This window comes from Trichosurus vulpecula, chromosome 6, assembly GCF_011100635.1.
Source record: "Trichosurus vulpecula isolate mTriVul1 chromosome 6, mTriVul1.pri, whole genome shotgun sequence".
Lineage (NCBI taxonomy): Eukaryota > Metazoa > Chordata > Mammalia > Diprotodontia > Phalangeridae > Trichosurus > Trichosurus vulpecula.
In genome coordinates, this window is record NC_050578.1 from 276,958,598 (window position 1) to 276,979,407 (window position 20,810).

General features: G+C 41.0%; 1 protein-coding gene across 2 annotated transcripts in view; it reads left to right on the top strand.

The window, feature by feature from the left end:
* Positions 1-20,810, top strand: part of KDM2A (lysine demethylase 2A) — a 98,338-nt gene that overhangs the window by 35,373 nt on the left and 42,155 nt on the right. For both annotated transcript variants that reach the window (XM_036762206.1, XM_036762205.1), the window contains exons 3-4: positions 18,421-18,559; positions 20,687-20,765. In XM_036762206.1, the coding sequence (XP_036618101.1) occupies positions 18,421-18,559; positions 20,687-20,765 (218 nt within the window). The remainder of the gene's footprint in view (positions 1-18,420; positions 18,560-20,686; positions 20,766-20,810) is intronic.

Here is a 20,810-nt window from a genome sequence, read left to right on the forward strand (position 1 = left end):
CTTGTGTGTATAACTGATTGATTTTAACATAGGAGATATTTGAAGGCTTCGTTGAAGGACTGGTTTTTACCGTCTTTGACGTCCCCGAATCACTGAAGCGTAACATGTTTGCGTGGAATACTTGAAGGGAGGTAGATTTTGTAAGAAAAAATTCCTGGCAATTTTAACTGTCTCACAAGGGAGTGTTGGTGGGAGTAGGAGGTGTCCGTCACTGAAGGCCGATATCTTAGGAGAGGCGTCTTAGGGTGTCAGCAAAGCCCAGACCAGATAGTGTCATTGGGAAATGTTAAGCAGAATCAATAAAAATACAGTGAACCTAGATGATGATAGTTTGTGATTTCTGAGTCAGCGTGCCTCCAGCAGAGATCCATTTCCAGGTGAGTTTGGCACCATTACGGATGAGGGAATTCCTTCTCTAGTATAAATTAGTCTAGATGCTCTCTGACATTCTTCCCAAATCTGAAATCCTGGGATTTGTTGGATTTCTGGCTGTAAAGGATTGAGAAAACAAGAAGTGCTAATAAAAGTATGTGTCTCTTGAAAAGCAAAAAAAAGGGGGTGGGGCAGCTAGGTGAGTAGAGCACCAGCCCTGGAGTCTGGAGGACCTGAGTTCATATTCAGTTCATATTCAGCCTCAGACACTTGACACGTGTACTACCTGTGTGACCTTGGGCAAGTCACTTAACCCCAATTGCCCTGCCAAAAACAAACAAAAAAAAAAGCAAAAGAAAAAATGAGATGGCTGCCCAGGCTGCATCTGGGCCCTGCTGCTGGAAGTGTTCATCATGTGACAGTACTGTGTAGTTGATAGAGTGCTGACCTGGGGATAAGCACAGCCCCCTCTGACTGGTGCCTCAATTTCCTTGTCTACAGAGTTAGGCTAGCCCAATGGGACGACCAGCATTTTCTGCCCTCCAGTCAATGTCCCCAAGGTCACAGGGTCTTGTGGTGGGAAGCACAAAACATCGGAGACCATGGCCCACATGGGGAAGAGCAAGTAGAAACTTGTGCTGTCATTGTACCGCAGGACCAGGAACGTCTGCCTTGGGGTCACAGCTTTGGGGCAGGTTTCTTCCCTTCTCTGGGCCTCAACAGCCTCATCTGTAAAGTGAGAGAATGGGATCGCACAATCGGTCGATCAGCATTTATTAAGCACCTACTGTAAAATGAGGCCCAAGACAGTTCCTGCCCTTGAGGAGCTTCCAGTCTAATGGGGAAAACTACATGCAAACAGATACACAAACAAGCTATGGAAGGATCAGTAGGGAATAATGAATTGAGGGGAGGGGCTTCCTGTGGAAGATGGGACCTGAAGGAAGCCAGGGGAGCCAGGAAGTGGCATTGAGGAGAGTGCTCCAGATCTCGTGTTTGTCTTATGAGTTCCGAGATTGAAACTCAGGTACTGAGTTGTTTTCTTGTAATTTTCTGCTTTTGTTTTAAAGCTAACTGTACAGAAAAAGCTGATGGTTCAGCGACTCATCCTTTTCGTCATCCCCTGAGACTAGCACGAGTACAGAGTGCAGGTTAAACGAGTTAGGATGTCCAGTATGGTCATGGTCAGACTAGATGGGTTCCCCCCATATTTGGGGACCGAGAGAATTTGTTAGCCTGAAATTCAAGCTGTCGCTTGAAGCTCAGGGCCACTGGGAAGGGGCTCATTGTTGCCATGGTGATGCATGCCCAAGACAGGCTTCCATTGGCTCTTGGGTTGCAGGTATGTTCTCTTCATGCCTCCTGGCTGTTGCTGGTACTTAGGGTTGGAAAGGGAGGCTTGAAGAGCTACATGATGTTGCCTGGTCTCTGTAAATTAGATGGAAAGATCTCTTAATTTTACCCTTCTTTGTGGTGGGAAGAGAAGTCTCTACAGGGGAACAAAACAATTCTTCTTTTAATTTAAGGTGAACAGATAGGAGGTAATCATGGTGTTGTAGAAAAAGCCCAAGGACCTGAGTTCAAATCTTGTTTCTCTTACTGACTTTCACGTGTGACATTGGACCTCAGCTTCCTCATTAAAATACAGAACCAGGACCTAGCTGGCCTGTGAGATCCCTTGCACCTCCAGAACTAGGATCTTAAAAAAATACACACAGCAGAATGTGCAAAGACAGACATCCCGGCTTACTGTAGTAAATGAGACCCTGCCATTGAATTGTAGAATTTTAAGCGCTGAAAGTGACCTTTGAGGTTACATAGTCAAAGCTCCATCAGACAAAATAGTTATGTTTTGCTTGGTTTTCCTCCACTTTTTTGCTTTCAGCTTTTTACAACATAGTTATAACCCCCAAAACTGATCAACTATCCTGCATTCCCTTGTACAAAGTCAAGAGTCGGTCGGTAAATTGTAAAATGTATTAAGAGTATACTGTGTGCTGCCAGGCACTATGCTAAATGCTGGGGATACAAAGAAAAGTAAAAGACAGTCCCTGCCTTTGAGGAACTCATGGTCTAAAAGAGGAGACAGCTCATAAGAAGAAACTGAAAAGCACAGGGAATGGGAATGGTATCCAGGTACCAGGGTATTATAGATAAGTCTGGAGGAATGCAACTTTCTGGAGAATGAAAAATTGGAGGTTCTGGAAGGGGTTCTCTGCCCTCCAGTCAGAGGAAGGGGCCCCAGGACAAGGGCACATCCAGGGTGTTCCTGGGCTGAGTGATTTTGCAAGCTGAAGAGGTTCCCAGGGCATAATGGCAGATGGGTGGGAGATGAAAGAAAGACAACTAGGAAGCAAAACCTTTCCTCTGCACTCAAGATTCCCCCATCTTAGTTTCATCATCCATTTTTAAAATATTTTTATTCAACTTTTTTTTAGTTCTGAGTTCTCTCTCTCTTCTCCTGTCCCATTCCTCACTCATTGAGGAGGCAAGAAAACAAAACCCATCACAAGTATGTAGTGTCATTTTAAACAAATTCCTGCATTCTCCATGTCCAAAAAGAAGATGTGCTTCAGTATGCCTTCTGTCCATCAGCTCTGTTTTTGAAGTGGATATTATGTTTTGACAGGAGTACTTTAGAGTTTTGGGTGGTCATTGTGTTGATCAGAATTACTGAGTCTTTCAAAGTTAGCGTTTTATCGTATGAGTTGTTCTGGTTCTGCCTACTACACTCTGTATCAGTTCATACAAGTCTTTCTGTGTTTTTCTGAAAGTATCCCTTTCATCATTTCTTATAGCACAGCAATATTCCTTTATATTCATATACCATAGTTTCTTTGGTCATTCCCCAGTTTCCAATTCTTTGCCACTACAAAAAGAACTGCTATAAATATTTTTGTACATATGGGTCCTTTGGTGTTTAGACCTATTTGTGGTATTGCTGGGTTATAGGGTATGCAGAGTTTGGTTTAATAGTTTTTTGGGGATAGTTCCAAATTGCTTTCTAGAAGGATTGGTCCAATTCACAGTTACAACAACAATGCGTTAGTATACCTGTTTTTCCACATCCCCTTCAGCATTTCTCATTTTCCTTTTTTTAAAAATCAATTTAACCAATCTGATAGGTACAAAATGGTACCTCAGAGTTGTTTTAATTTGCTTTTTTCTCATTTATTATTTAGAGCATTTTTTCATTTGGCTATTGATAGCTTAGATTTCTTCCTCTGAAAACTGGCTCTTCATATGCTTTGATCATTTATTGTTTGGGGAATGGCTCTTTTTCTTGTAAATTTGACTCAAGTGTCATTAGAAGTAAAACCTTTATCAAAGAAACTTGCTACAAAGATTCCCCTCCCCTCCAATTCCCTGCTTCTCTTCTAATTTTATATGCATTGGTTTTGTTTGTACAAAAACAAAATTATCCATTTTATCTCCTTTGAATCTCCCTATCTCTTGTTTGATCAGGAACTCCTCTCCTATCCTATTTCTTGCTCCTCTAATTGTTTATGATGTCACCCTTTATGTGTCCCCATTTGGAGTTTATCTTGGTGTACACCTAGTTTCTGTCAGAACCATTTTCCAATTTTCCCAACAGTGATTGTCAAATAATGAGTTCTCACCCTGATAGCTGTTATCTTTGAGTTTATTAAACACTAGCTTAGTGTGCTCATTTGCCTCTGTGTATTGTTTACCTAACCTGTTCCATTGGCCAATCTCTATTTCTTACCCAGTACCATATTGTCTTTCTTACAGTTTTATAGCATAGCTTGTGATCCGGTAATTAATATTTATCTAATTATTCAGCTGTGTCTTATTTGTATAAATAGTGTTTTATAATTGTGTTCATTTGTTCAATTGTGTTCAATGACATTTCTTTGGCACGTAGACTCTCAAATATTTTCTATCATCTGTAGTTATTTTAAATGAAATTTCTCTTTCTGTCTCTTTCTGCTAGGTTTTGTTGGTAATATGAAGAAATGCAGATGATTTATATGGGTTTGTTTTATATCTTGCAACTTTGCTAAAATTCTTAATTGTTCCAGTTAAGTTTTTTTTAAATGACTCTCTAGGGTTCTCTTAGTAAACCGTGTCATCTGCAAGTTTTTCTTCTTTGCTTATGCTTATTTCTTCAATTTTTTTTTGTCTTATTGCTGTAATTAGCATTTCTTTTTTTTTTTTTTTTATTTGGATGGGGGCAAGCAGGGCAGTGTGTCTGAGGTCACATTTGACCTCAGGTCCTCCTGACACCACACTACCTAGCTGCCCCCGTAATTAGCATTCTAGTACACTTGTTGTCTTTGTTATGTCTGACTCTCCGTGACCCCATTTGGGATTTTCTTGGCAGAGACACTAGAGTGGTTCACCAAATGTTCTCCATCTCATTTGACCGATGAAGAAGTTGAGGCAAACAAAGTTAAATGATTGCTCAGGATCACACAGCTAATAAGTGTCTGAGGCCAGATTTGAACTCAGGACGATGATTCTGCCTGACTCTAAGTCCGGTGCTCTACCCACTGCACCACCTAGTCACCCATCTAATATGAAATAGGAATGGGGATAATGAACATCTTTACTTCACACCTGATTTTATTAGAAAGGCTTCTTGCTTTTCCCCCTTGCTCTTCGTTTTGGATAGATGCTACATACCATTTTAAGGAAAGCTTTTATTCCTATGCATTCTGGTGTTTTTAACAGGAGTCGGTGTTCTATTTTTGTCAAAAGCTTTTTTTCTGCATCTGTTGAAATAATTGTATGATTTTTTTTGTTATTAGTATAGTCAGTTATATTTATAGTTTTCCTAATGTTGAATTAAACCCTGCATTCCTGGTATAAATCTAGCCTGATGATAGTTTATGATGTTTGTGATATATTGTAGCAGTTGCCTTGCTAATATTTTATTTAAAAATTTTGCATCAGTATTCATTAGGGATATTGGTCTATAATTTTCTTTCTCTTTTTTGACTTTTCCTAGCTTAGCTATCAAAACCGTTTTTGTGTCACAGAAGGAATTTGGTAGAATCTTTTCTTCACCAATTTTTAAATTATAATTGTTCTTTAAATGTTTGGTATGTTTACTTATTTTTAAGGTATAGTTGATAGACCATGAATAGCACGAACCACTGTTAGGTTGCAAAATACGATAGAGATTTTAACAGTTTTTACCACCAAATCATAACTAATTAGAATAGGATTGCAAACATCCAGGCTTGTGTATTTTATTAGATTGCTTTCATCTGTCTAAATCCTACCAAGGCTGCCTTTTCTTTGCCTATCCACTGCCTATAATGTGCAGTTGAAGTGGTAAAGACCCCTCATGGTTTGTTAAATGCTGTAAAGCACCCCACAAGATCAGTTTGTGTTCTCAGTCCTAAATCCTCATTAGATTCAGTTCAGATGAACACTTAGATTGTGAATGGAGAAGAACATTCAGAATTCACAGCAGTTCACACAAAAGGGAAAAATTATAAATAATTAATTTCACTCAGTTCATTCACCTGGCTGATTAGCTGGGAGGGAAACTCACTAGTCTTCCAATAATCCAGGGGTTTTCTACAAACCCACCAGTCTCTGGCGTATATTGGCCTCGTGAATCTCATTAGCCATTAGAAGAGAAGTTCTCTGAGAACAAGGACCTTTTTTTGTCTTCATATCCTGGGCACCTAGCACACAGTAGGTGCCTAAAATGCTAATTGAATGAATGAATATAAAATATATTTTCTCTACCACCTCCTTCTATTGAAGGGTGAACAATAAAAATTTGCATTTTAAAGTTGAAAAAGCAGTAAGAGCCTTGTGGGGTGGACCGTGCCAACATCACCATCCTCCTTTTACAGATCAGGAAACTGAGGGTTAGAGAAGTGAACTGCTCGCCAGGGGCCACAGCTGGTAAGTGTCAGTGTCGAAATTCGCTTATGGGTGTTGGTGTTCTTGCTGTGGCAGAGCGCACATCGTGGCGCACGCTGCCAGCTATCCACCTTGAGAATTGCTGTTGGTGTCCAGTGACAGGCTACTGCAGCACATTCTTTCTTGGATTTGAAGTCTCCATTTGGGAAGCACAAGTTGCTCAGTGAGACTGTGCTGACACGCTCCCGCTCCTGTTTGCTGAAGCATTTCTATATTTGGACTCTCATCTAACCAGTTGACCTCACTTGCTCCAGGGATGCTTCGTGTCCTCTTAACCTGGCCCAGCGTTGTCTACATCCCAAACAGCAGAGTACTTTGATCTTGGCCCTGAACTAGATGGTTGGGGGTCTCTCTGCAGAGGCCTAAACAATGTTCATTGACAAAATCATGCAAACTTCTTTAAGGGTAATTTCAGAATAGAGAACTAGCAAAACAGGCTTTACTGGGCTTTACTGGTCACCAGTTATGTTTACTTGGTAATTATTCTGGGCATGAGTTTTATCCCAGGGGCAGGGAAGAGTAAAGTGCTTGGGTAGATTGCAGTCCAGTTGACGAGAATGGTAAATATTTACAGAGAAATTTAGAAACAAATACAAATCAACAGAATCCAAACTCTAGTAACTGCTCAGTCTGGTCACAGCAATGGGGTGATTGGAATCAGGTGAGGTTAAACAGAAATGTTCCCTCTCATTCAATCAGTAAAAATTTCTTCAGTGCATCCCGTGCCTCAGTGACTGTGCTGGACACGGAGGATTTTGTTTTAAACTGATCTTGCAGCTTCGTTGGTATAGGCTGTTGTTCAGTCATTTTTAGTCATGTCCAACTCTTCGTGACCCCATTTGGGATTTGGGGTTTTTTGGCAGAAATACTGAAGTGGTTCACCATTTCCATCTCCAGCTCATTTTACAGATGAAGAAACTGAGGCAAACCGGATTAAGTGACTTGCTCAGGGTCACACTGCTAGGAAGTATCTGAGGCCAGATTTGAACTCAAGTCCTCCTGACTCCAGGCCCAGCTCTATCCAGTCTGCCACCTAACTTCTCTCATGTCCACATGCCAAGTTCAAATCAGGACAAAAGTGTACAGAGCCTTTCTACTAACCCATTTTTTGGAAGCAGTTATTTAAAATGATAGACTAGTGACTGATATATTGTCATGTTGGATTAATAGAATTTCTGAAGATGCTACAGTTCTTTCACTAAAGAAGAATTGGAAGGGCTGCCACATTTTCTAGTTCAGAGCAAGAATCTCCTCTCTAACACACTTAAGAGAATATTCAGCCTCTTCTCAAAGACTTTTGCTAATGAGGAATTCATTACTTCTCAGGAAACTCCAGCTTGCAGCACTTTGACAAAGTCTGCTTTTCTTTAGCTTCTGTCTGTCACTCCTCCCTGGGCTGTCTGCAGCCGGACGAAACAAAATAGCAAATCTAATACTTCTACATCACAGTCGGCCCTTGGGCTGCTTGAAGATTACTGTCATGTCTCCCCGTCCCGAGTTTTCTTTTCTGTAGGCTAATCAATCACAGTTTTTCAACTGCTTCTCAAATGGTAATGCTTCCAGACCTCTTCCCATCCTTTTTGTCCCCCCTCTGGGTGCATTGTAATTTCTGAAGGTCTCACATGTATAACTTAGATCGAATGGTTTGCCTTCTCAATGGGGGAGGGAGGGAGAGAATTTGGAACTCAGAGTTTTAAAAATGAATGTTAAGAGTTGTTTTTACATGTAACTGGGGAAAAATAATTAAATATAAAATGTAATTTGTGAAGATCCTCACTAAGATATGGTGCCTAGAACTGAGCACAGTAGTCTGACCAGGGCAGGATATAATACAGCCATCACCTCCCTCATTTTGGACATAGGATCTCCCTCCACCCTCTTACTCTTCAAACTTCCTTGATATAAATGACTCTCAAATCTGTATCTCTAGCCTTGTTTCCAGTGACCTATAGGACATCTCTGCCTGGGAAGGAAGGTATGCCAGGTCCTTTGCTAAGAATGGGTGTCTTGAAAGCTTGGCAAGCTCAATACTGGTTAAACCTGCCCCACCTTGGTTTCCCTGGATGTTATCTTTTGTCTTTGTGTATTCTTTCTCATTTCATATTCAGTGTTACTCTGGCCTTAGGAAGGCCATTTCTTTAACATCTCTTGAATCCATCTTTCCCCCTTTAGGGCCATGGGAATGTCTCTGTGCCTTTACCCACAGATTCATGAATTTCAGCGTTGGAAAAGCCCTGTAGTCCTACCCATCACCTGACGAAGAGAGTCTCTAGTATCCTGTGCCCAACAAGTGTTCATCCAGGCTTTCTTTGGCCATTGCAGTGAGGGGAACCCCTCCTCCTCCCGAGGTACCCCATTCCACGTGGGGATCCCTTTGCAGGAATGATTTCTCAAATAACAAGGCTATACTTGCCTTTTAACTTTCACTCATTCCTCCTAATCTTGCCCTTTTTGGCCAAACAGACTAAACCTAATCCTTCTTTCAGATATTCGAAGACAGCTATTGTGTCCCTGAGTCATTTCATCTCCAAGTTAAATATCCATTTGCCTGGTTTCCCATAGTTCTAACTTTGGTGTTAACTTAGACTCTTCTTCCTCATCTTCCCTTCATTAAGCTACTAAGGCTTGCTTGTTCCTCCAGTGATACATCTTACATCTGTCTCCTCTTGCCTGCGCTGCCATCACCCTTGTTCTTACTCTCCTTGCTCTTCTTTCTTGGCATCTATATCGGAATTATTGTAGGAGCCTCTTCCTTCATCTTTCCATCTTGCCTCCATTCTTCATTCAAGCCATCTTTTATGCTTCTATCAAAATAGCTGGGTTTTTATGCATCGGGTTATATGAGGTGGTCCAGTCACTCCTGCCCTTAAGCTCTTCAGTGGCTCCTTGCCCCAGCCAACCACTGCAATGTTTATTTGATTCCAAAGAAAAAAAGAAAATTCCCCCTCAAGAAGCTTATCCACCAGTAGGTGAGATAGTATGTACCCAGCTAATGGTATAGAGCAGGGCTGCTCAACCTTAGGTTTTTATTGAAACAATAGACAACATATTTTGATTTGCCATTTTAGTGAGAGCTCTGTGGTAGCTCAGTTTACTAAAACATCTATGTAAATTTCTATGCTCATAGGCAGGCCGTATTTTGGACAGCCCTGGTATACAGAACAAATATATACATATGAAGTAATTTTGGAGGGGAAGGCAGCGGTGGGGCAGCTCAAGAAAAGTCTCCTGAACTTTGAAGGAAACTCGGGGTTTTAAGAGGTAGAAAGGGAGCTAGTGCCCAAAGGCCAAGAGATGGGTGGTAGAGTGTCATCCATAGGAGGAGAAACGAAAAGGCCTCTTTGATTGGACATGGTGAGATTGGAGTCAGTTGTAAAGGGGGAGGAGGCCAAGGGGTGAGTGACATGGGCTATTCTGTGCTTTCACATGATCCCTTGGGCAGCTGAGCCAGAGGGTGGATTGGAGAAGAGGCCTTCACCATAGTTTCATGAGAGTCGAGGTCCTGAAATAGAGAAACACCTAGGACTGAAGCTCTTCCTGCCTATGTTGACAGCTCTCCAACTGCTCTGCCAGGGTCACCCAGCCAGGAGACGGACTCCAAGGTTCAAGTCATGCTGTCTTTTGTGAGGTGTGAGAAGAGAAAAAGAAGCATATTGGAGAGACACTGGAGAGGAAATGAGGCTTGGCAATGATTTGAGATAGCGAAGGGGTTACCCCAGTGTTGCAGGCCTGGGAGATTAGAATGAGATTAGATTCGATTGGAGATGAGATTGAAATGAGTATAGAGTTAGGAAGAGATATGACTTTGGAGAGAAAGATGAGTTTCATTTTGGGTATATTGAGTTGGAGGTATCTATGAGACATCTACTTAGAAGAAGTGGAGTAGGCAGTTAGTAATGTGGGAATGGAGGTCACAAAAAACTAGGTCTGGGTTTGTAGACAATTAAGCCTATGGGAGACGATGAGGTCATTAGGGGAAAGAGGGCCCAGGACAAAGCCTTGGGGTTCATTCCTAGCTGGAAGGAGTGATATAGCTGATGGGCCAGAGGAGGAAACTGAGGCATGGTCAAACAGGTAGGAGGAAAACAAGAGAGAACTAGAGGGTCCCCAAAACCCAGAGAGGATAGAGTGTCCTCTAAGGGAAAGGGTAATCAACAGTGTTAAATGTCGCACAGAGGTTAAGTGGGATGAGGATTTTTTTAAAGCCCCTCAGCTTTGATGATTTAGAGATCATTCATTAGTAATTGTAGTTTTCACTTCTCTGATGAGTCCAGAAGCCAGATTGCAGAGTTTTGGAAGTGAGAGGAGAGGAAGTAGAGGAAATGGTTTTTTTTTTTTTCCTAGAAGCTTCATCATAAAAGGTCCTGAGGATTTTGGTTTTTCAGTCAGTCAGCATTTATTAAGCTCCTGCTATGTGCCCAGGCACTGTGCTAAGCACCGGAAATACAGAAAGAGGTAAAAGATAGTCCCTGCCCTCAAAGAGCTTACAATCTGATGGAGGAGACGACGAGCAAACATGTATGTGTAAATCAAGCTATATGCAGGATAAATAGGAATTAATTAAAAGAGGGAAGGTGCCAGAAGGAAGAGGGGATGGGGAAGGCTTCCTGTAGACGGTGAGATTTTAATTGGAACTTAAAGGAAGCCAGTAGGTGGAGATGAGGAAGGAGAGCCTTCCCTGTATGGGGGACAGCCAGGAGGAAGCCAGAGATGGAGCCTCCCTCTGGCAGCAGCCAGGAGGCTGGTATCACTGGATTGAAGAGCATCTTTTAAAATTTTTCTTTTTTATTTTGTTTTTTAGGTCCAGGAGATTTTGGTTTGTGTGTAGCCAGTGAATGGAGAAAGAGGGAAGATTAGGGAGAGAATAATTGTGGGGAACAGTTTGCTGGAGGGATGGGAAGGGCACATGGAGAGAGGTCTTAGCCTTGGGAAACAAGCAGGGGACCATTTCTTCATCAGAGGCTATGGAGCATGGATGGCAGAGGATCTCAAGAGGGACTTAGGAGTGCCTCCATCAAGCAGGTGTCCCTGGCAGTCTCAGCAGAATATGAAGCCAGGTCCTCAGTAGTGAAGGCAGGTTTTTGAGGCCTGAAGGGAATGGGAGAAGAGGTGGGACAGCCCAAGTCAGGGGATGTGACAAGGAATCCCATAGGGAGGCCTTGCTGCAGCCTGCCAAGCAGAGTTCAGATTCTCCTCTGCCTAGCATTCAAGGCTGCCTTTTTTTTTCTTTCTTTGGTTCTTTTTTTTTTGTAAATAATATTTTTTTTTTCTAATTGCATGTAAAGATAGTTTTCAACATTCATCTTTTATAAGATTTTGAGTTCCAAATGTTTTCTCCCTCCATCCCTCCCATTTCCCCTCCCCAAGATGGCAAGCAATCTGATACAGGTTATACATGTACAGTCATGTAAACATATTTCCACAAAAGAAGAAACAGAACAAAAGGGAAAAGCCACACACACACACACACAAAAAAAAGTGAATATAGTATATTTCAGTTTGCATTCAGACTTCATAGTTCTCTCTCTGGCTGTGGACAGTATTTTCCATCATGAGTCCTTTGGAATTGTCCAGGATCCTTGTATCGCTGAGAAGAGCTAAGTCTATCAAAGTTAGTCATCACACAGTGTTGCTGTTACTGTGTATAATGTTCTCCTGGTTCTGCTCACTTCACTCAGCATCAGTTCATGTAAGTCTTTCCAGGTTTTTTTAAAATCCACCTGCTCATCATTTCTTACGGCACAATAGCATTCCATTACATTCCTATACCACAACTTGTTCAGCCATTCCCCAATGGATGGGCATCCCCTCAATTTCCAGTTCTTTGCCACCACAAAAAGAGCTGCTATAAATATTTTTGTACATGTGGGTCCTTTTCTCTTTTTATGATCTCTTTGGAAAACAGACCTAGTAGTAGCATTGCTAGATCAAAGGGTATGCACAGTTTTATAGCCCTTTGCACATAATTCCAAATTGCTGTCCAGAACAGTTGGATCAATTCACAACTCCACTAACAATGTACTGGTATTCCAGTTTTCCCACATCTCCAACATTTATCATTTTCCTGTTCTGTCGTATTAGCCAATCAAATAAGTGTAAGGTGGTACCTCAGAGTTGTTTTAATTTGCATTTCCCTAAACAGTAGTGATTTAGAGTATTTTTTCATATGACTATAGATAGCTTTAATTTCTTGACCATTTATCAATTGGGGAATGACTTGTATTCTTATAAATTTGACTCACTTCTCTAAATATTTGAGAAACAAGGACTTTATTGGAGACACTTGCTGTAAAGATTGTTTCTCAGCTTTCTGCTTTCCTTCTAATTTTGGTTGCATTGGTTTTGTTTGTGCAAAAATCTTTCAATTTAATGTAACCAAAATTTTTGAAATTTTGAAATTTTTCATTTCATAATGTCCTCTATCCCTTGTTTGGTCACAGATTCTTTCCTTCTCCATAGATCTGACAGGTAAACTATTCCTTGCTCTCCTAATTTGCTTATGGTATCACCCTTTATGTCTAAATCCTGTACGCATTTTGACCTTATCTTGGTATATGGTATAAAATGTTGGTCTGTGCCCAGTTTCTGCCATACTATTTTCTAGTTTTCCCAGCAGTTTTTGTCAAATAGTGAGTTCTTATCCCAGAAGCTGGAGTTTAAATAGAATACTGTGGTCATTTATTCCAGCGTCTTCTGTACCTAACCTATTCCACTGATCCACAACTCTGTCTCTTAGCCAGTACCAGATTGCTTTGATGATTGCTGCTCCAGATCTGGTATGGCCAGGCCACTGAAGGCTGCTTCTTGCTTGGCCCCACCCTGCCTTTCCTGCTTTATCATCTCTGACTGGTAGAATAGCCTCTATTTAAAACTGGACCATTGTTCCTCTCCCCCTCATCCACCCCAACGCACAAGTGTGTGCTCAGCCTCTGTTTCTGAAGGCACAGGGTAAGCACTGCATCAATGATTGTTGCCTTGGATTGGTTCTGACTGTTCCACCTTCATTATAATGTCGTCATTCTTGAAAACTCAACTCAAATGCTTCTTTTCCAGTAAGTCTCCTGCATGTTAATGACTGAGACCTGACTTACCGGAGTCATTTTGCATAGTAACTCTGATGTACTCACAGCGGAAATGTTGTATGGTTTCTGTCTTATTCCCCTATTGAATTTTAAGCACCTTGATAATAAGCTGGTGTAAACTTTATCAAACTCACTTTTCCCTATTTCCTCACCCATTACTCTGTACTCACTAGGCACTTAATAAAAGTTTGATATTAGGCATCTCTTAATAAAGTCTAAAATAGCACTGTCTCTTTTGGTTGCCCTATCGCAATCATTTCCATCTTAGAATCCAGCAAACTTCCCTCCTCCCCTGTCTTTTTCATGCACGTTTATGGCCAGCCCTCCTTCATCCAACCTGTGTTTATACAGTTGATTTTTTTTAAAAAACCAAATATAGGACTTTACGTTTATCCCCTCTCTCCTCTCTAATTCATCTCTACACAACTGCCGCATAGGTGACCCTCAGACATGGGTCTTGCCATGGTAGTGACATCTTCAGTGGTATCTTCGGTGACTCAGCACTGCCTCAAAGGTGCCTGGTATTTAAAGCCCTTCACAACAGAGCTGCAGCCTGTCTTTCTGCATAATTTCCTTTGGTATGTTTTACCTTACAGCCAACTTGCCATTCTTCAAACTCCACATTTCTTCTTCTACCACTGTTCTCACTTGTATCACTTTCATGGACAGAAAACCATTCCTGATTGTCCTAGCTACTGAATGTTCTCTCCTTCCTCAAATGATCTCATATTTGATGTTGTTTAGTCATTTCAGTCATGTCTGACTGTGCGACCCCATTGGGGTTTTCTTGACAAAGACACTGGACTGGTTTGCCATTTCCTTCTCCAGCTTATTTTACAGTTGAGGAAACTGAGGCAAACGGGGTGAAGTGACTTGCTCAGGGTCACAGAACTAGGAAGTGTCTGAGCCAGATTTGAATTCAGGCCTTCCTGATTCCAGGCTCAGCCTTCTTTCATGGTGCTGCTTAGCTGCTCCTGATCTTGTGTTTACTTACCTATTTATAAGGTATAACTCAGTGAAAGGATGTGAGCTCCTTGAGGGCAAGGACTGTTGTCAATTTTTTTGTCTTTGTGACCCATTTGTTTAGCAAAGTGCCTTATAATTAGCAGATACATTTAATCTTGATCCTTTTTGATCTTGACTATCATTTAACTTGTTATCTGCCCCTCCCAGATTTGCAGGAAAACAATATTTGTGTCCTCCCGATTTTATCCTGTGTGGATAAGCATTTTCTCCATGTATCCCTGGGGGAGAGAGAAAGGGGGGGGGGAATAGTTTAAGATCTGAGTAACTGATCCAAGGCTTTAGTCCCGATCCCTTGGCTCCCACTCAGCTTCTTCAACAGGGTTTAAATGCTTCCTCTCCTCTCCTCACAGCCCCCGCTCCCCCATCTATCCTCCCACCATGTAATCCCTACCCTAGCCATACCTTGGGCCCAATGGGTGCTCCGAAGGGTTGGATTGCTGATTGATTTCTTCAGCCACTAGACTGTGCTACCTTTTAAAAAATATGAGATATGCAGAGTTACGAGTAATCATCATCTCTCTTAAATGTCTGGGAACATTTGCCCCAACCCCACCCCACCCCAAAAAGAAAAGAAATTGCCTGTCCTTTTAGAATATACTGTCGTACTCTATAGGTCTACATAAACTTTTATTAATCGTGGTGATTAGAGCATAAACTTTATAGATATTTATTTTTCTAATCCAGATGTTCTCAAAAGTATGTATAATCCACGCACTCTTACTTTTTCCCCATAACAGAGAGCCATTCTATATAACAAAATACATGCGGAAAATCAGATAAAAAACTAATTACTACATTGAAAAAGTCTGAAAATATGGACAATGTAGCCCACCCTTGAAGGAGTGGAATGGGAGGGTCTTATATTTGTTCTTTATAATTTCGCAATATTTACTTTTGCTTGTTTTATCCTTGTTCTTTCCATATAGTGTCTTCTTGGCTCTGCTTCATTCTTCATCAATTCATGTAGATCTTTCCATGCTCCTCTATTCGTCACAGTCATGGTTTCTTACAGCCCGATAATATTCTCTTACATACATGGACCACAATTTATTTAGCTATTCCCCAGTCAGTGGACGTCTACTTTGTTTCCAGTTCTTTGCTGCTACAAAGATTTTTGATGTAAATGTTTTGAAATACAAGGGAAGAATCTCCTTGGCTTGGTAGATTTATAGGATAATTCTATCCAACTTTAAAGAACAATTATTAGCAGTATTGTGTAAGTTATTCTCAAAAATTGAGAAAGTACTCTACCAAATTCTTTTTATGAGACAAATACAGTCCTAATTCCTAAACCAGGGAAGGATAAAACATAGGAAGTCTGTACATTCATATCTTTAATGAATATAGATTCAAAAATTATAAATAAGAACCAAAAAAAATTACAAACTAATACAGCAATAAGAAAGAATGCTCCAAATCACCAGCAAGAGAAACAGAAATTAAAACACTTGTGAGGTTTTACCTTCTGCCCTGCACATTGACAGTGATGACGGTGTTGAAGGGGTTGTGGGAAGGTACAAATCAATACAACCATCATGGAAAGCAGTTTGTAATTATGCAAATAAAATGACTAAAATGTCTATACTCTCTGATCTAGACATTACATTTCTAGGCATATACTCCAAGGAGGTCATTGATGAGAAGAAAATCTCTGTATGCAACAAAATATTTAAAACAGCACTTTTTGCAATAGTGAAAAGATCTTCCCCTCAACATGACTATATCGGTCCCTTCAGGGTAGTCACTTTTTGAAAGCTATCTAATCATCCCAGTGGTATTGCCATTGGTATAAAACATTTGGGGGAATTTCTGCTTTTTTGAATCATCTTTGAACATTCTTTTGAACATTCTTTTGAATATACTAAATTACAACACCTCCTTTCCCCCAACCCGCTTCCACAACACATTGAGAAGGAAGAGATCAACCCTAATGATGTGTATAGTCAGACAAACATTGTCCATATACAAATATGCATGTCTTATTCTGCACTTTTAATCTGTCACCTCTGGCTCAGCAGGTGGATATTTCATCATTGGTCCTCTAGACCACTGCCTTGATTAGTTCTTAATTCTTCGAAATTATTTGTCTTTAAAATACTGTTGTTTCTGTATAAATTCTTCTCCCGGTTCTGTTCGCTTCACTCTTCATTATCTCATAAAAGTCTTCTCAGGTTTCTCCTGTCCCCTTTGTTGTCTTATAGCACAGTAGGATTCACTCATTCCCCAATTGTCAGGCAAGCTGCTAGTTTCCAGTTCTTTGCTACCAAAAAAAGCTGCTAGAACTATTTTTGTACATACGAGTCCTTTTCTTCTTTTTCTGATCTCTTTGAGGTTGAAGCCTACTACTGGTTTTTGCAAAGATTATGCACCATTTAATAACTTTGGGGCTTAGTTCCAAATTGGTTTCAAGAATGGCTGGAGCCCTAACTTAGTACATTCTCTCCTGTGACCTCCTTGAGAGCAGAGACTCTTTCTTTCCTTCCTTTATATTCTCAGTACTTAGTAACATGCCTGGCACATAGTAGGTGCTTGATAAATGCTTGTTGATTTGACTGTACATCACTTTACTCCTTTTATTTAGCTCAGTGGTCTCAAACCTTTTTTGAACACACATTCCATCAATTTTTTAGGCATACTTACCTATGCATGTGTATCGATATATATTATATAGATATACTGTTGTACTAATTATATTTTGTACGTGATAAAACATTCAGAAATTAAAATGTTGAGATAATTATATAACATTATTATATAAAATAAATTAGATTATAAATAATATATACATAAATATATAATATGCATATGAATAAACATATAAATAAAAACTACAGAAATAAAAATTATATAAAATAAACCATTTAAAATAATTTTTATTAATACAAAAACCTTTTTTGTTTTTATTAAACATTTTCAGTACTTTTTAAGTCAGCAATGCAATTAAATATGCTTCTTTTTTTTTTTTATCTTGGTTTACCACTTTATGATAAAGCAGTTAAAAAGAATCCATAGGGATGGAGGTAGTCTGTGGAAGTCAAGTTCCAGATCCAAAGTATGGCTGTTCTGGAGAGGAGAGAGGCAGCCACCAGGCAGGTGGTAGATGGGTGTCTCGATTTGTATCCATGTTGTCCAGTGGATTGAGGGAGGGCATGCCTGGTTGCAGATCAGAGCCCCAAGAAGCCTGCTCTCCTCTCTTGCTGGACTAACTCCTCCTTCTGCTTCCTCTCCTTTGGTCACTGCTCTGCCTACCTCAGCCTTCTCAGGTGCCTGTGGGAAGGTGGGGAAGATGAGTTGGGGTACAGAGAGGAACTTGGCAATTGCTGCAGGGGTGACTGGGCCTACAAGCAGTTAGTCCAAGAATGACCGCCCACTTGGGGTGGTGGCCAATGCAGTCAGTACAGGGTGCAGGAAGGGGAATACGGGCCACAGAGGTGGGCAGCCGTTAAGTGAGCTGTCAGCCGTGTTGCTCTTCTTGGGTCTAATATTTTTTTTTCCTGTATACCACACTCTACTTCGAAGATTACCACCAGTTTGAATGGTTGAGAGCTGGCCAGGCCTATGTTTCAGCTCCTAAACTGCCTGGCAGATATTTGAACCTGTACTCAGGATTACACAGTTCTTGAAGCTTTTAATGTAAGGCTGACAAAGGATTTTTTATGAGTAACAGAAACATTATATTAAGTGTTATTGCTTGAAAATACTCATAAATTCAGCTATTGCCAGTGATAGACCTGACAGTAAAACCTTTGTTAGCCCTGGTCTATAAAAATTGCTATTCCTATAAACTTTGTGATCCTGTCTGTTAATTCAAGAAGTTGGCATCAGCCCGATTCCAGTTGTCTTACTTTAGCAGTTAAGATATGCTCTCCTTTAAGGAAGGAATAAGTCTACATTAAGTAGGAGAATTAATGGATGATTGCCAGTTAGTAACAAGGCTGAGATAGGTCTCTAGCACTATTGAAAAATACTGTTACCTTCTGGGGGGAGAACCTACAAATTGCAGCTCCTAACAAGTGCCATCTCCTTGTTCTTACAGCGTGGCACCATGCGAAGGCGCTATGAAGATGATGGCATTTCTGATGATGAAATTGAAGGAAAAAGGACTTTTGACCTGGATGAAAAACTCCACACCAACAAATACAATGCTAGCTTTGTCACCTTTATGGAAGGAAAAGGTTGGTATTATTTACTCCATCCTCACTTGCTTATCAAAGCTCTGTCTACATAAACTTTATATCTTAGGCCCTAACACAATGCTCTTCAGTCAATCAACAGATACATATTAAATGCTTACTGTGAGCTAGGTACTGCACTAGACAGAGACAAGAATTAAAGCCCTTGCCCTCGGGGAACTTATAGTCTGGACAGAAAATGTGTGTGCGTGTGTGTGTGTGTGTATATGATTTATAGCCAATGTTGTGAACCTGGAACATTGGAAAAATAATGATGTCTTTGCCAAAAATAAGGAAGTTTAGATAATAGGTGTGGTCTAGAGGGTAGGGTAATGATAAGGTTAAGATGTCCCTGAGACATCTGGTCTGAATAGTCCAATGGACATTTTGTGATGCCTCGCTGGACCTCAGAAGCGAGATGAGGAATATGTTTCTATAAATCTGGGAGCCATCTGCATATAGGTGATGGGATGCATATAGCTGTGGGAGCAGAGAGCATAGAAAAGGGGCATGATAAGGCTCTAACAAAGGAGAGTCTCTTGAGAGGGAGTTGTCAGAGAGAATACCAGACCAGTCAGTCAACAAGAATTTATTTCTTTGAGTATTTGCTCTGTGTTAGGCACTATGCTAATCACTGGGGATACAGAGAAGGGCAAAAAGAGTCTGGCCTTAGAGTTGCTCACCATCTCATAGGGGAGAGGACATGGAAGTAACTTGGTACATACCAGATGTAGACAGTAGGTAGAAGGTAATCTCACGGGGGAGGGGTGGGCTCTTGCAGCTGGGGAAGAGAAGGGTTGTATGCTAAGAAAGACCTTTTCTAGAAGATGGAATTTGAGCTCTGTCTTAAAGGAAGCCAGGGCATTGAAGACACAGAAATAAGGAAGGAATGGTATGGAGAGGGGAGATAGAGTGCCGTTAAAGGAACAATTGTAGCTGGATTGTAGAGCGTGTGGAGGGACCCAAGTATAAGAAAGTTGGAAATATAGGAAGGGGCCAGTTTAGGAGGAAACAGAGGATATGCTGCGTGATTTGGGAGAAGATGTGAGGCTGAGAAAAAGAGCGCGGCATGGTCAGATCTGCTCTTTGGGAAGATCACTTTGGCCGCTGAATAAAAGGGGAAAGAGTTGCCCCAAGGTTTTGACATGAAAGCCTAGTGAAGACAGAGGTGAGCAGAAGTCTCTAAGGCTGCCGAGAGATCAAGAAGGATGAGGACTGAGAAGAAGCTGCTGGACTTGTCAATTAAAAGGTCATTGGTAGCCTTGAAGGGAGCAGTTGCACTTGAGTGATGAGGCTGGGAACTGGCTTGCAAAGGATTGAGAAGTAAGAAGAGAGGCAGTGAAGTCAGTCAGTATAACCAGCCATGTCTAGGTGTTTAAGGTAATAATGAGGGAGAGTTGGGTATATTGGAAGACAACAAGGAAGGAACCAGTGGATAGGGAATGATTGGAAAATTGTGACAAGATGATTGAGGAACTGCTGATTTATGGCTGGGGTGGAGGTTGTATTAAAGGGTTGGCCTTGGGGGTTATTGGAGCCAGCTCATTATGGAGCCAAGAATAAAGGAGGGAGGATGGGAGGGTGGCACCAAGGAGGTCCAGGTAGGTCAGGGAAGGCACCTCCTAGCTGCGAATGACTTGGTGCACATAGTAGGTGTTTAACAAGTGTTTGTTGAGATATGCCCTGTGTGGAGAGTCTGAGAACTGTCCTTTGGTGCTTTTCTGTAGTTGTGGGTCCCACAGTCAGGCATCCTCAAGGTTATTAGTATCAGCTTTTCTTGGGGCAGCTGAAGAAGGAGCTTTTCCTGAAGGACTCTTTTTCCTTGGATTGGATTAATAGTGCAATGAAAGCCCTTTTATATCCTCCTGACATAGTTCATCTCTGAGACTCTTCATGTGCCACTCAGCTTTGCTCTTTGACAAATAGTTAGAGGGAGGGGGTGAAATAGTATTTATTATAATGAACAGAATTAATGGTATTTTATTTATATTGAGGACAGGGTAGAGAGTAGTCAGTTAGGGACAGTTGTACTATCACCAAATCTTTGCACAAATTATATTTTGAAAATTGAGTTTTGAATTTCTGGGTGAAACCTGGGTCTTTCTAATGCTTGTTTTCCTTTGGTGACAGATTTTAATGTAGAATATATCCAGCGGGGTGGCTTGAGAGACCCTCTGATTTTCAAGAATTCTGATGGACTTGGAATAAAGTAAGTGGGCTGGCAGAACGGATGGACACGTTGAAAAATGTTGGT